At 33.2% G+C, this 15,930-nt stretch overlaps 1 protein-coding gene across 1 annotated transcript; it reads left to right on the top strand.

Moving 5' to 3' along the window:
* Positions 1-3,844: 3,844 nt before the first annotated feature.
* LOC131158287 (uncharacterized) lies at positions 3,845-13,803 on the top strand. The gene is made up of 3 exons (XM_058113049.1): positions 3,845-4,140; positions 4,396-4,943; positions 13,313-13,803. The coding sequence occupies exons 1-3, from the start codon at positions 4,035-4,037 to the stop codon at positions 13,685-13,687; spliced, it is 1,029 nt and encodes a 342-aa protein (XP_057969032.1). The 5' UTR covers positions 3,845-4,034; the 3' UTR covers positions 13,688-13,803.
* The last annotated feature ends 2,127 nt before the right edge of the window (positions 13,804-15,930 follow it).

The raw sequence follows: 15,930 nt of genomic DNA, 5'->3' as shown, positions 1-15,930 counted from the left end.
AGAATGTGATTATTTTAATTACTTTATCATTTTTACTTCTTAATTAATAATAATATTTTGATATTAATAAAAATAACAATTAACATAATTATAATAAAAATTTAATGAAATATTTTATTTTTAAATAATTATATTTAGAAAATAAACATATATTATTTTTCCATGTATTATAGCATATTAATTGATAATAAAAAATAATTCAATTTTTGAATGAGTGGAAAATCATCTATAAATTCAAGTTCACGTTAAATTAATTAAATTTTATACTTTGATTACTACTACTATTTTTAACATAAATTAATATGATGCCCATATATTGTAAATATACATAACTAAGAAGATTATTTTTAATTAAAACATAGTAATATTATAGTACTTTAATTAAAATATTTAATTTGTTAATTATAAAAATTAGTATGAATATCAATTAAATTTTTAATTACATGACGATTATTTTTTAAAACAAAAAAATTAGCATATATTATTTTATTCACAATATTAGTTATTAATGAAATGTAATTCAATTCAAGCGGGGGCAAGAGTGGAATAATAATACAAGGCTGGAAGTGGGACGGAGGGTGGTCCAGGTCAAGAAGTGGGGGTTGGTGTTTCCCAAAAATATTAATTTTTTAATCATGAGAAGCTCAGATGGGCAAAAAGATTTCCACAAATTTAATTTTTTAAAGTTAGGCATAAATTGGCTTTTCGAGAATTAGTTACACTTTGTCTATCGACATTTTATTTACAAGTGGCCCAATATTGTATGGACCGACCTATAATCTTTTGCTCTTCATGAGCAAGATAAAGTTTTCGTGTGTCTATCGACAGCTAAAAACAGACGAGGACGAACCCTATACCTGATCCACCTTGGTAAACGGTCCCATCGAAATAGTGTTTCCACTTAAATTAGCATAATTTTGTATGTATTTTATTGCCTGTCGTATTTTTTGTATACTTTTAAATAAAAATAATAGAATTAGTCTCACCTTTTTTGAAAAGAAAAAAACATGATTTAGAAATTGGACATGGAGAAGAGGACAACAACTTGGGAGATGCTTCTCTCCCCTCTCCTTTTGCATAAAAAAGTGTTTTTTTTTTTTCCTCCTTCTCCCTCCACTCGATATAAAATTCTATCTCTCTCTCTCTAGAAAAGTACTTTAACTTTCTTAAAAAGTACTCATAGACTTCCTTTTTCTTTTTCCTCAGCTCTCTTTATTTATAAAAAAATTAGGGTGTTCCTGAGCTTTCTCCTTCTAAAAATACTCCCAAGACTTGCCACCTTGTCTTGTAGGGTATTTAGTACCTACTAAATCCTATTTTAATTATGATATTTTTTATGATATTATAAGAAATTTTTATTTTTAGTGGTGTTTATGAGAGAGAAAATTAAACTATTCCTAAAATACTAAAAGGAAACAATTGATAGTCCTCGAAGTCACAATTTCGTAATATCTATGTTACCCTTTGAGTATTATTCGTTTAAAATCCCTTGATACATCTCAATTTGTAATATAATGCCCTTTTATTATTCTTTTTTTTTTTATTCCATACGATACCCTTTTCAACCATTTATTTTTCGATACTTTGCCGCCCAATTTTCTTCACCTTCCCATACTTTTCGTCTTCCCCATTTTGTCATATAAAAAACTCGTTCTTTTTCTCTTACCTTCCCAATACATGATCATCAGCTCATCTTCTCGCATACGTATGGATTTATGTGAGGATTTTGTACCTTTGGAGAAAATTTTGTCATATAAATTTTTATTCTACCAACCAACTTCAAGACAGCGCTATGCAATAACATTATGTGAGGATTTTGTCATATAAATTTTTATTCTACCAACCAACTTCAAGACAACGCTATGCAATAACATTATGTGAGGATTTTGTACCTCTGCGGAAAATTTCTACCTTGCATACAAAAAATAATGAAATGTGCAAACCAAGAATGAGATATAATACAAATGGACTTTTTTTTTTCTTCTTTTTACTATGTTAATTATATTTTTTTTCCTAAGACTATTTTGTAATAATAATATTGCTTTTTGAATATTAAGCGCGTAGTAGCAGCTAATAATTTATCTAAAAAATTAATATAGTCTTGCATAAACCAACTCTAATTCAGGGAATTTTTGATAACCTTAAAAAAATCCGAATAATAATAATAATAATAATAATATTAATAATTAATCACACAAATTGTAGGATTTCATTTTATAGCTTAAATTATTATTAATCAATAGTTGAAATTTATAGTTTATTGTGCTAACTGTAATATTAGATAACTCACAAAAATTTTAATTTTTTTTACTCAGAAAAAATATTAATTATTATTTGTAACTTATAAATATGTCATGTCAATAAAAATTGGTTGAAGATTTTCTTCCTAGTATGATATTTTTTAGTTTTTATGATTGTCCTATTGTTTGAAGATTGTATCCTTAGTATAATCATTGAAGTTTTTTTTTTTTTAATTTTTTTTATTTTTAAAAATTACTTTGAACTCATAGTTTTCATTTATTTTTCTTTTTTATTATATTGTTTAAATTTTGCAATAAAAAAACTTTTATTCATTTTTGCAAGCTTAAAATTCAAACTTTAAATATTGATTTGTGTGAATTTCAATAAAATATAATACAAACTTATACTAAATTTTATTTGAATCCATAAATATCTAAATTTGATAATTAATATCTATTTTTCCAAACACCCTTCCCTCACTTTATAAATTTCATAATTGACGTGATGTGAAATATATAATATATACAAAAATTACACCTTGTTTATTTGCTTGTGAAACTATTTTTATTTTTTATTTCCGATTTTAGATAATTGCAAAAAACACCTTATTTTTTAATTTTTAAATTTATAAATAAAATTTAGAAAATAGTTTTTTTTTATTATTTTCTATATTTCTAGTTAACTCGTACTTTACATATGAGAGCACTGAATTCAAATATTGAATTTTTAATTTATGTAGATTATGTATATGTTTTTTTATAAATTCAAAAAATCTATATTCAAATTAGAAAATTCATGATCTCAAATATTACCTATATAATTTTAGAAAATTTAAAACAAGTTTTTTTTGTAGTTATTTTGAAATCTAAAAATTAAAAACAAATTATTTTGCATATTTAAACAAAATTTTTATTTTTTTAAACTAAAATAAAAAATAAAATATGTTACACAATTAAATGGAAGTACTTTCGGCCCAGCTCAAGCATTTTTCCATTAAACTAAAGTAGAATTTGTAGTTTTTCAATCTAATAAAATCATTCCAAACAGTAGATTCCAAGTAAGTCTTACTTGATCAAGAACATATATAGTTTGATAGAATTTATTATTTGAAAATGATTTCATTGAACAAGAGGACTAACTAGAGAACAGTCATGATTCGATTAACTGAATCATACCTTCAATGAATCAAAATTTCAATTTGTTAAAATGTATGAACTAAAATTGAAACATTAAGAATAGTTAATCGAAAACTAGCTTTTAGATTAGTAGTTTGTGATTAATCGAGCCAAATTGTTAAGTATAATTTAACAAGTTTAAAATCATTACAAATAAATTTTTATTTTTCAGAATAATCAACATATAAATTTAAAATATTTATCATTAGAACTTAAATATTAATTTTACTACAATATAAATTTTAAAATTAAAATTATTAAATTATTATTTAATATTATATGTAATATATGTTTTTATATATTATAATAAATTGATTCAGATCCAATAATTAAATTATTGAATGCACCGAATCAAATCAAATCAATAACCCCAAAAAATAAAAATAAAAAAAATCGAAGCTAAATAAGCGATTCCAATTGTTTCTTGAAAAAACCTGGCGCGCTCTTTCTCTCTGACACAGAAGGTGGGCCAGCGGGTCAAGGCTCATCCGCCCGCCGGCCCTTTACTTCGGCGCGCTCTTTCTGCTCTCTCTGTCTCCTTTGTCTCCCTCTCTCCCAGTCTCTCTGAAACCCTAGCCCTCTTCATTTTCCTTCCTCTCCGTGGCCAGTTTCCTTGCCATGGAATTCAACTTCCGCTCAAACTATCAAGGCCGTACGAGGCCTCTCCCAGCACCTTCATCAATTAGCAGCAAGACCCCCCATGATCCCCCCCAATACTCCGCAGGTACCAACAATTTCTACTCCACTTTTGTTCTTCAATATTCTCCGTTAAGAAGCTACCGTTCTTCATATATTTATTTTGTTTTGTTTTGTTGTGTATTTTTTGAAAGATACTTTGCGCTAACTGTAATATTTTTTAAAAAATTATTTTGTTTCCTATTATGGATGCTTTCAGACTAGACGTGTGGGGAAAAGCTTGATATACATTGTTGGTAAAGTGGTAATCTAACACTTCCTCTTTTGTATGTGATGATTGTAGGTGGAGAATGTAGTAGATATGATTTCTTGAGACAATATATTGACATTGAGAGATCATCAGTGGTGCTTGAACGGGAGCTTGAGAAAACCCGCTTAAGAGAACAGATTATTGCAGAAGAGCTTGCACGAAATCGCATGCTAGAAGCAGAACTTCGAAAAGAAGTTTCAATCGATAGATTTTCGCTGAGAATGCCATCCTCATCGTCCGTCTGTGGTGTGAGAGTTTGCGAAGGAGGGTCTAATTCGTCTTTTTTTGAGCCAGTTTTTGGACGGCGTCCGAAATCTGTGATGCGTGAAGTACTTGAATCTCAACCTGTGGAGAGTATAACCATTCAAAGGAATCCAAAAACTTTGGCGTGGGAGGTTGAGTCACGCCATGAAGGTATGCCGTTCCAACGCCGTCCAAAGGCTGTGATGCAGGAACCTGAGTGGCAGCACCGGCATGAAGCTATACCGCTCCAATGCCATCCTAATGCTTTGCTGCGCAGGGTGGAATCACAGCCTGATGAAGATGTGGTGTTTCGACGGAGTCTGGAAATTGTAGCCCTGGTGAGCACTGGTTCTATTATTATGAGTGAATTGCTCTTTTAATTTCTCGATAATTAATTTCTATGAATGGCCATTACTAGATTCTTGTGTGCTTTTCTTGGCATTGTTGAGATTTTGAATCTGCATCATGTAGTTTAAACAGTTTCTTTTAAGATTATTCATTGAAGAGTTTGTAGCAATTGAAACTTAAAATTGGCAATGATGAGCAAAGGGATTGAAGAGCAGCTATGATGTAATTGTCTTTTATGGTTTGGAAGACTTCTGGTTCTCCTTTTCTCTAGTCCTCTGGTTCTTAATATATACTTCATTGTTGATTGGTATTTTACTGCAAACCTATGAAAACAATCATTGGAGGAAACCACTACTTCAAATTTTTATTGATACAACTGTATGTTCTGCATGATATCCATATAGCTCATATGCAATTTGTTTTTTGGCTCATCCAGATATTAGTCAAGTAGTATTTTCTTGTTCATTTGCATAAGAATTTAATGGCTTTTGGTCTGAATAGCTACAGTCTTCAATTTTTTGTGCCTCTTTAATATCTTGCATCCATAGTAGCTGCGAGTGTGTCTACACAGCCCTAAATTCAGGGTTTTTAGGGAGATAATGGGGGAGTTATAACGACACTGGGAAGTTGTGGACATAAGGCTGGGTATATCATGCCCTCCCTATATGGTTGGACATTTAATAAGGCTTGAGAGCTTTGTCCACAGGGTCTTGCAAGGAAAAATGCAATGATAAGCTAGGACTCATGGTATACAAGATGGGGATCTTCATAAAAGCGGCCACAAACACTTCTCCGTTGATTTTCATGAAATTTCGAGTAGTTCATGTTTATTTTTTCCCTTTGAGAAGCCTATAGCATCCATAAGCCTTACCTATTTGACGAGGGGAATGACTGATTTGAGTTGGCATGTCTCACTAGCAATGGTTTGATGGTCCTCCTTTGACATGAAGTATACGAAAAATAACTATTTGATTGATTTGATTTTTTATGTTTAAAATCAATTTCGACAAATTTAGAGAGAGAGAGAGAGAGAGAGAGAAGGTAAGTCAGATTTTGGGATCTTTGGCAGTGTCTAATCATGTTCAAGATTGAGTGAGTGAGAGAGAGAGATCTTGATGATTTAATATTGTCAAGGGGTCTTGATGGAGCATAAGTTAGTGTTTGGGGGACTTTATTTGGGCAGTGACTCATCATGTATAAATTATTTAGTTATATTTGAACAACCTCACACATGAAGGGAAAATTTTTCAAAAGAAAATTTTTGCAGAGCTGAATTGTTATCATTATCGCATTCATAAATGGTGCTAGGGCTGCAGACGAGCCAAGCCAAGCCTTACCATGCTTAAGCTTAAAAAAAATAAAAATAAAAAGGGCAGCCTGGTGCACAAAGCTCTCGCATATGCAGGGTACGGGGAAGGGGTGGACCACAATGGGTCTATGGTACACAACCTTACCTTGCATTTTTGCAAGATGCTGTTTTCACGCCTCGAACCTATGACCTCCAGGTCACATGGCGACAACCTGACCTATGCCATGCTTAAGCTTGTTTCTTAAAATTTTAAACTGTGCTTGAGCTCGAGATGATCTTAGACCAAGCTTTATTATACTTGCTAAAGCTTGTTTATTATGCAAAATGAACAAGTTCATGAACCCTTACCAAGCCAACCTACCAATATGCTAACAAAAAATTTGGTTCTTTTGAATCTCCACTTTGAGAGGCAAGAGGCTTTTAGGGTTTTGTTAGGAAAAAAGGTGAAAAGGGACTATCAATAATATTGCCTTAAGAGTTTTTTTACCACCACTGAGCTAGCCACATTGGCCTTGGTTATTGGCTATATCACTAAATTTAGGTTATGGAGTTTGAGCTAAACAAGTCAATGCCCAAATAGCACTACTTTTTCAGCGCACTACAATATTTCAAGCCAAATTTGGCCTTAAAAAACTAGCCCATGATAAGCCTAATCCAAGACTATTAAACGAATCCAAAAACAGAGCCTATAATCGAGTTGCTGGCAAGTCAAAACGAGTCTAGCTTATTCATGTTTCAGTTTAGCTTGTTTATTAAACAAGCTGCAAAATAGGGCTTGAGAATTGCTTGTTTATACAATGAATGAGCCTAAACAAGCTCTTACCAAGCCAAATTGATAATTTTAAGGAATATGAATTTACTGTAGGAACAATGAGGAATTTACTTTAGGAACAATGATGGAATATGAATTTAATTTACCCATTGGTTGATGATTTATTTTAATTTTCAACGTGTAGAATTAGTGAATTTTTGGACCGCCTCGACACGGGTCGTCTCGGGTTCGAGACTTGAGAGTGGCCTCTCCAAAAATGGGGTTAAGGCTTGCCGACATCCACCTCTCCCAGACCCCACTCAAAGTGGGAGCCTTGTGCATTGGGTACGACCTTTTTTTATGGATATTTGAATCAATTCACTATCAAAAGAGATGTATTATGCAATTAGAATTTTTGTAGTTTTATTTCTTTATTAAAGATGAAATTCATTAGAAAAGAAAAGAGACACACAAAAAAGGAGGATGAGTCATCATTTGGGGGAATAACTAGAGCCTAGATTGGTGTGGAGAGCTCCCTATCTTAAGCTAGGGTGACTTTTCATGTGCAAGACTGACATTAATGGAAATCATTGGCAATGATAGAGGCAAGCCTTGACCCAATGGTAAGGGTGTCACACTCAACTAGGACACAGGCTCAAGTTGGAGAAACATTCTCTCTAGTCATGGACATAAGGTTGCATACATCATGCCCGTCCTATATGGCCAGACCTTTAATAAGGCTTTGAGAATTTTGTGCACTGGGTGTTGTAAGGAAAAATGCAATAATATGTACTTTGGCTATGACTCATGATATACAATATAAGGATCTTCATGTAAGTAGCCACAATCACTTCCCTGTTGATTTCATGAAATCTCATAGTAGTTCAAAGGTTATTTTTTTCCTTTGAAAAACCTATAGTGCCTTACCTATTTGATGAGGAGTCTGACTGATTGAGCCAGTTCACATCACCTGAAATGTTTTGATGGTTCTCCTCTCGCATGAAGTATACACATTAACTATTTGATTGATTGGAGTTATGTTTGAAATCAAATTTGATAAATTTTGCATAGATAGATAGATCATGCCATCCCTACATCGTTGGACCCTTACTAAGGCTTGAGAGCTTTGTCCACTAGTTGTTTGAAGGAAAAATGCAATATATACTTTGTCTATTGCTCATGATATACAAGATGGGGGTCTTCATGTATGAAGCCCTAAACACTTTCCTACTAATTTTCATAAAATATCAGAGCAATTTATGGTTAATTTTTCCCTTTGAAAAACCTTTAGAATCCATAAGCCTGACCTTTTTTACCAAGAGGTTAATTGATTGAGTTAGCGTGCATCACTAGCAAGTTCGATGGTTCTTCTCTGACATGAAGTATATATAGATTAACTATTTGATTAATTTGATTTATGTTTAAAATCAAAATGAAAAATTTAGCATAGATAGATAGATCTTGATGAATTAAAATTGTAAAGGGGTCTTGATGGGGAAGGGAAGTTGGCAATGTCTCATCATGTACGAGATAGAGAGAGAGTGTGAAAGAGAGATCTTGATGATTTAGCCAAGGGGTCTTGATGGGGAGTACAAGTTAGTTTGGGACTTTCTTTTGGTAGTGACATATCATGTAAAAAATAGTTAGTTATATGTAAACGACCTCATACACAAGGGGAAAATTTTTCAAAAGAAAATTTTGTAGAGCTAAATTGTATCATTGTAACATTCGTTAATGGTGCATAGGGCTGCAAACAAATCAAAATGAGTCGAGCCAAGCCTTGCCATGCTCAAGCTTGATCTGAGCTTGAATTGAGCTTTAATATACTAGCTCAAGCTTGTTTATTATGCAAATGAACAAGCTCATGAGCTCTTCTCAACCCAAGCTAATGAGGTGCTCACGAACTGTTTGATTCTTTTGAAACTCCATTCTAAGAGGCGAGAAGCACTTAGGGTTTGTTAGGCAAAAAGGTGAAAAGTGATTCTCATTAACATAGTGCTGCAAACGAATCAAAATGAGTCGAGCCAGACCTTGCCATGCTCAAGCTTGATCTGAGCTTGAACCGAGCTTTAATATACTAGCTCAAGCTTGTTTATTATGCAAATGAACAAGCTCATGAGCCCTTTTCAACCCAAGCTAATAAGGTGCTCACAAACAATTTGATTCGTTTTAAACTCCATTCTAAAAGGCAAGAAGCTCTAAAGAGTTTGTTAGGCAAAAAGGTGAAAAGGGATTCTCATTAACACTATCTTAAAATTTTTTATGCCACCACCAAGCTAGCCTATTGGCCTTAGGCATTAGCCATATCACTAAATTTAAGTCATGGTGTATAAGCTAAATAACCCCATGCCCAAACAATCCTTGCTTTTAATGCCACTATAGTCTATTAAGCCTAATCAACCTTAATAAACTAGCCTATAAGTAAGCCTAATCCAGGCCTATAACGAACCCAAACTGAGCTTGTAATAAAGCCGCTCATGAGTTGAGCCCATTCATTGTTTAGCTTTGGCTAGTTTACTAAACGAGCCGCAAAATTGGGTTTGGGTATCGCTCATTTATATAATGAACAATCCTAAATGAGATCTTACCGACTTGAGTTCCCAAACTACTCGTGAGTGGGTTGGTTCGTTTGCGGCCCTAATGGTGCATTTTGCATAAACTCTAGAATGGCATTGACTGATACTTCTTATTTAAGCCTCAATGCATTTGGATTTGGAGGTCAGATAAATCTAACATCCTTAGTCATTTATTCAATACTAGGTACCTAAAGTAGAACTTATTTATCATCCTAAAAGTCCTTCTAATCTTCTCTAACAATTACGATTTGAAAATTGATTTAAAAACAGCACACATACACTTTCGCAAACTATATACTGATGAGGGAAACTGTATGATTTTGCAAGAGGCTTCACAAGTGCAGATAACCATGTAGGCACATGCTTAGATGCTCAAAAGCTTTGAAGATCGAGCTTAATTACTCGTGAAGTGGATCTATAAGGAGCTAGACAGCAAAAAGGATCAAACAAGCAAAAGTTGCAACTAAGATGGTGCTTTGAGCGACTGCTAACAATTACTTATTTGACATTTAACTCAAGTAAATTATTTTCCTTTTTCTGAACCATTAAGAGTCATTTGAGCACGTCACTTAAAACACCCTCTAATTTTGAAACAAGGTTGTGAACTTGTCATTATAGAGAATTTCGTAGCTCTCTTTTTATGTTCTTGACCACAAACATTATTTGTAACATTTTCTTGGAATATAAGCAAAGCAAGAGGAATTTTGCTGTAAGCATATGGTTACATTCTTGTTCTTCAGCCAAGCTGAGTGCACTTTTGAGAATAATTACTTGCACAATTCTGTTCTTGGAAGCTGTGGGTGCTCTATCACATCATCTGGTAGGTCAAACACAAACTTTCAAAGAAGCCCCTCTGCCAACAAACAAATGAAGTTAAGATTCATCCCTTGCTATTCTAGGATAATTAGACTTGGAAGAAGACATTCACTCAAACAAATAAACTAAGAGTTCATATTTGAAGTAAAGGCTGCTTGAGTGCACGTGGAGAGAGAAACAAACAATAAATGACACCCATTACAGGAAATAATATTTTTATCAACCAAATTATAAATGCAGCCACCACCAACTCTGCACCTTTGGGGGCAGCCAATGCATCCACCACTGACTCTACACCTTTGGGGTCAAGTGGGGGGCAATGTGCTGTATCTATGTTAGAGGAAGAGTATTTCCAATTCCAGCAGTCTCAAGCGTCACAACAAGCTTCTCTTCCCATTGCATCTTTTGCCTAAATAGGTAATCCCTTAGCATGCCTGTCATCTGGTACTTCTCGTTCTAGTTCTTAGGTTATAGACTCTGCTACCCCCGACCATATCACAAGTTTACCTAATTTCTTCTCTACTCTTCAGTATCCTGAAAACTTACCTTATGTTAATCTTGTTGATAGATCCAGCATTGCCATTTAGGGAATTGGGACTATAAATCCCACTTCTTCTATTTCTCTTCCTTCGACTTTGTATATATCCAAGTTCCCTTGCAATCGTATGTCCATTAGCGAGATTACCAAATCTTTGAATTGTTTAGTAACATTCTTCCTTAATTATGTGGTTATTTAGGATTTGAAGATGAGGAAGACGATTGGAGGAGGGCGTGAAGCTGGTGGACTTTATCATTTTGGGCCGCTATCTTCTTCTACTGCCTTCACTACTTAATGCTATTTTTGTTTTATAAAATGTGTCTTTGTGGGCTGCCCATATACTCAAAAGGGATATCGTTGTTATAGTCCTATGCTTCATCATTTTTTGTATCTTCAGATGTTACCTTCTTTGAGTCTACACCTTACTATACTCTGTCCCTGAGTGCTTCTGGTCTCAATGAATTTCTCCCTCTACCTAATATTTAAGATTCTAGTTTGCTATCATTACCTAATCAACCGCTTGTATCTACATGTAGTTTGAGTCCTTCTCATTGTATCGATCATCCTAATTTGCAGGTGCATTGATGACGGCAGCTCCAAGGAAGAGAGTCCCCTCTAGTTTTTGCTACCATGCTTTTGGTTTCCTCGTCTAATGATCACATTTCCCACAATGTTGATCCTCCCATTGTTGTTCGGAAAGGTAAACGCACATGTATGCAACATCCAATCTCCAACTAAGTTTCCTAGGAGAGTTCTTTTATATCGAGATCAGTGTTACACTTATATTCAAGGATATACCGATGCAAATTGAGCTGGGTTGCCTTCCAATTGAAGATCTGCAACCGGGTATTTTATCTTAGTTGGTGGTAACTTGGTTTCTTGGAAGAGTAAGAAACAAATTGTGGTGGCCAGGTCAAGTGCTGAATCAGAGTATAGAGCTATGATTCACAGTACTTGTGAACTTATTTGGTTGAAGGACATATTAGAAGAATTGATTTTTTCACTTTTTCAGTCTATGGAGTTGGTGTGTGATAATTAAGTTGTTTTTCATATTGCCTCCAGCTCGGTCTTTCATAAGCGAACGAAACACATTGAAGTTGATTGTCATTTTGTTTGGAGAAACTTGTGTAGAAGCTCATTACTACAACTTATGTGAAGTCTGATATGCAGCTTGCTCATTTGTTGACCAAAGGTTTGGGGGGTGCTTGTGTTAAATTTATTTGCAACAAGCTAGGAGCATATGATATCAATGCTCTAATTTGAGGGGGAGTGTTAATGGTTATTTTAGTCTTTTAGTAATATTATTAAGTGCAGCATGTTAGTGAGAGTCAATAAGTGTATTATGGTCATTAGAATGTATTTGATTTGTATTATAAATAGATTAGGTCATTCGTTTTAATATCTAAACATATACCATCTTAACTTAGTTCTTTATCTAAAAGCTTAAGCCGTTATCAAGCCTTTTAACAAGAAAAGTGATAACTAGAATTATATTGAAGCCTGGCTACTTGGAAATCCTCATACTAAATTTTATTTTTTGTTGATAGAAGTTACCCCCTACTTAAATGTCTCGAATTAATATATTTCTGTAAGAAATTAGCAGCACCCTTCTTTAAATAGTAGTGCACTCTGACAGATCTTAAAGACACAGGATACATTCTTTTCCATTTATACAACATATAAAGTTCACTTATTTACATTTATACACCCTTCCAAGCATGTTGAATTTCTATTTTAATTGATAAATAATTATATATATATATAAAGTTCACTTATTTATAGTTGGATGAAATTCATCTATAAGCTTGTCTCTGGCAGTTTAATTCAAACTATCTATTCTAGTGCAAATTATCCTAAACTTTTTCTGTTTTGTTGCTTGAACATGGGAATCTGGGATGGACTCTTCATGCAGCTGACAGAGAACTGTCAGATTTGTCTTGTAAATCGTCAGACTCAGGAACAGGCTTCCTAATAGAGCATGCAGTTTTTCGTATCCTATATTTATGTTAACTTGAAGTACACACACAATGCAACTCACCCAAACATTGACTATTTAAATGTGCATGCACAAAACAAGAAAATTTAAGTGTGCGTACACAAGACATTAACTTGCCGTTGTTCACCTGTATATGTCTATTATGCCTCTCGTTGTAAGGGTGCTCAAGCCCATGTTGTTATTTCCCTCCCCTGTAAATGTAGGTGATTCTAGTTAAAAGTGAAATCTGGGTAACGTGCAATACGATATACACATTTTGCGGCTGGGGTGGGTAATTCAGGCGGTATGAATTAAATTGTTGCTTTCCCTAGAAGTGATTTTTTAGTGTATTAATGTTCTTATCATGTATTGTTTCATTTTTATTTTGTTGCAGCCTAAGCCCAAAACCTCAACTCTTTCTGGCTCTAAGAGAACGGCAGAAACATTCGCAGGAGGAGCTTGTGAGCTTCCTGAAGTCGGTGCCGGGAAGAAACCCCAGAAGTGGACTTGCAGTGTGTGTGGAGTGAGCGCTAACAGTGAGAAGGGACTGGAGGCTCATTTGGCAGGCAAGAAGCACAAGTCTAACGAGTCTGAACAGAAGACCCTGCAGAAAGGAATAAAGTCCAAGGGAAAGGCCAAAGAGTGTCGGAAGAAAAAGAGCTTTTGCTGCAAATTATGCAATGTAACAGTTGAGAATAAACGCGTTATGGCCCGTCATTTGAAAGGTAAGAAACACCTTTCAAAGCTTGAACGCAAATCGAAGCCTTGAGGCAGTGAAAATGTCATTACTGCCATTTTGAGAGGCTCCCTGGATTCATCAGCGTTGCTTTGTTTGTAAATGAAGGTTTATGAAAGTGATTGCATTAGATTGTCCAACAAGCAAAATTGCTATTCATTCGTTCATTCATTTATTTATTTATTACTAAAGAAGGGGAAGGGAGAACTACCGCGAGTCCTGTCGGTTGGTCAAGAATTTGAATCTCGCATTAAGTTCAAAGATGAGGGGTTCTCTTTGGCCTCGAATTAATCAGGTATTAAAAGAGACCTAACCTAAATACCGGAGTGAATAATGTCTTGAGGGGAACAGAGAAAGATCTTTAATGTACTAGGGATTTTCTGGCAATTTTTTCTGTATTGTAGTTTGTTTAAAATATCCAACAAATCAGAATTTTTCAATCAAATTCGGTAAACCAAACGCTTTGGACAGGTTGGGTTGGATTTTTAAATTGATAGTTTTGTTACAATTGTCAAATTTGATTTGAATTGTAGTTTGGCACATGAAAAGTGGCCAATGGTTTTGGATTATTTCTAAGTATTTTATGAATAGTATAACTAGGTGATAATATTTTATTTTGAATGTTTAACTTCAGAGACTCTTGGAGCTATGAATTTAAGCATTTGGACCTTTCAGTAACTTTTTAAAAAATCGAAGAGTCTAATTTTATTTATAAATTACTGATTGAAATTTAAGTTATTCGTTCTATGGCATAAATTGTAGACGGTCAATTTAAATTGTGTTTGAATATTTCAATTTTGAGCTTGAATTTATAAAAATTAATATTATTTAATAATACATTTTGTCTGAATTTATAAATTCAAAATTCAAACCCCGGATTCATCTTGTATCCACAATTACAATCCATCTTTTATTTATAGTCCCTTTGAAGCTTATAAGATGTGAGGTGGCTGATCTCTTGCCTTATGTCCTTTCTAAAATCAAATCCAACATAAAACTCCCTAATTTTACTTATCAAACCTTTTCCTTTCATTTATTTAGTTTATATTAAATGTCAATTATGTTAGAGCTAAGAAAAAAAGTCATGAGTTTAGTATTACTTTGCCTCCCTTTGGGCCAAAGATTCTGACTTTGCTCTTCATTGCACACTAAATTTTGTTAGTCCTTTTGCTCTTCATTGCACACCAAGTATAATGAATATCATTAGGGAACATGGTTTAACACAGGCTATCCTTTTTTCTTTATATATATATATATATATATATATATATATATATATTGGACAAATTATAGGTCAATATTTTGGGTAATTTGCTCTAAAATATGTTTTCAAGTAGCAGTAAGCTAGAACCATTTTGGCCCGAAAATAATAATAATAATTATTAATTAAATAATATAATATAATATAATCATATATTAATATTATATATACACACACATATATATTAATCATTAGGAAACTTCTAGATGATTCAATTTGAATTGAATTGAATTCCAAACCCCCCTACAATCTCTCTCTCTCTCTCTCTCTCTCTCTCTCTCTCTCTCTCAATTTCTCTATGAAATTGAAGAAGGTTCATCATTCCTAGGTTCTAATTCTGCTCTTCAAAGATTTGACCGAGAAAATTTCATCTTTTGCACGCCGTAGGTACCACTCCAAAGTTAGGGTAAGTGGACTAGATTATGTCAAGTTCTTATTTTTTTAAAAAATTTATCCGATTAAATTTGAGTATATGAATATGGTGATATTTGTTTTATTTACATGCCTGAGCAAATTAAAATACGTAGGTTTGATCACGTCCGTTTTTATTTAAATATATTTAAGTTAAATTAAACCGTGAAGATTTGATCATATCGGTTTTATTTAAATATATTGGAGTTAAATTAAATATGTGGGATTGATCATACTCGCGTTTTTATTTAAATTTACCGAATATATATTTATAAGGATTTCTCAGTAAATTTATATAATTATAATTATTAAACAAATTACGTGACATGAGTTTATTTTGTTTTATAGTATAAATAAGCAAGTTTGGGGATTTTACGATGTTATAATTATTATGTGTTATATTGTGAATTTTATGGTGTTATATGTATACGTGGTTGATTGGGAATAATTATGAGATTTATTACAAATTTTGTCTTGGAAAAATGATTAGATGATTATACTGTTTAATTGTATAAATTGTGGTTATATGTTCTAAGAACCCTGATGGGCCAGATGTGGTGAATTCTTGGTACCATAGCTACAGAGGAATATTAGTGCAGCCATA

This window comes from Malania oleifera, chromosome 6 (genome assembly GCF_029873635.1).
Source record: "Malania oleifera isolate guangnan ecotype guangnan chromosome 6, ASM2987363v1, whole genome shotgun sequence".
Classification (NCBI taxonomy): domain Eukaryota; kingdom Viridiplantae; phylum Streptophyta; class Magnoliopsida; order Santalales; family Ximeniaceae; genus Malania; species Malania oleifera.
The sequence above is the reverse complement of the archived record's forward strand: the minus strand, read 5'-3'. Positions and strand labels throughout refer to the sequence as shown.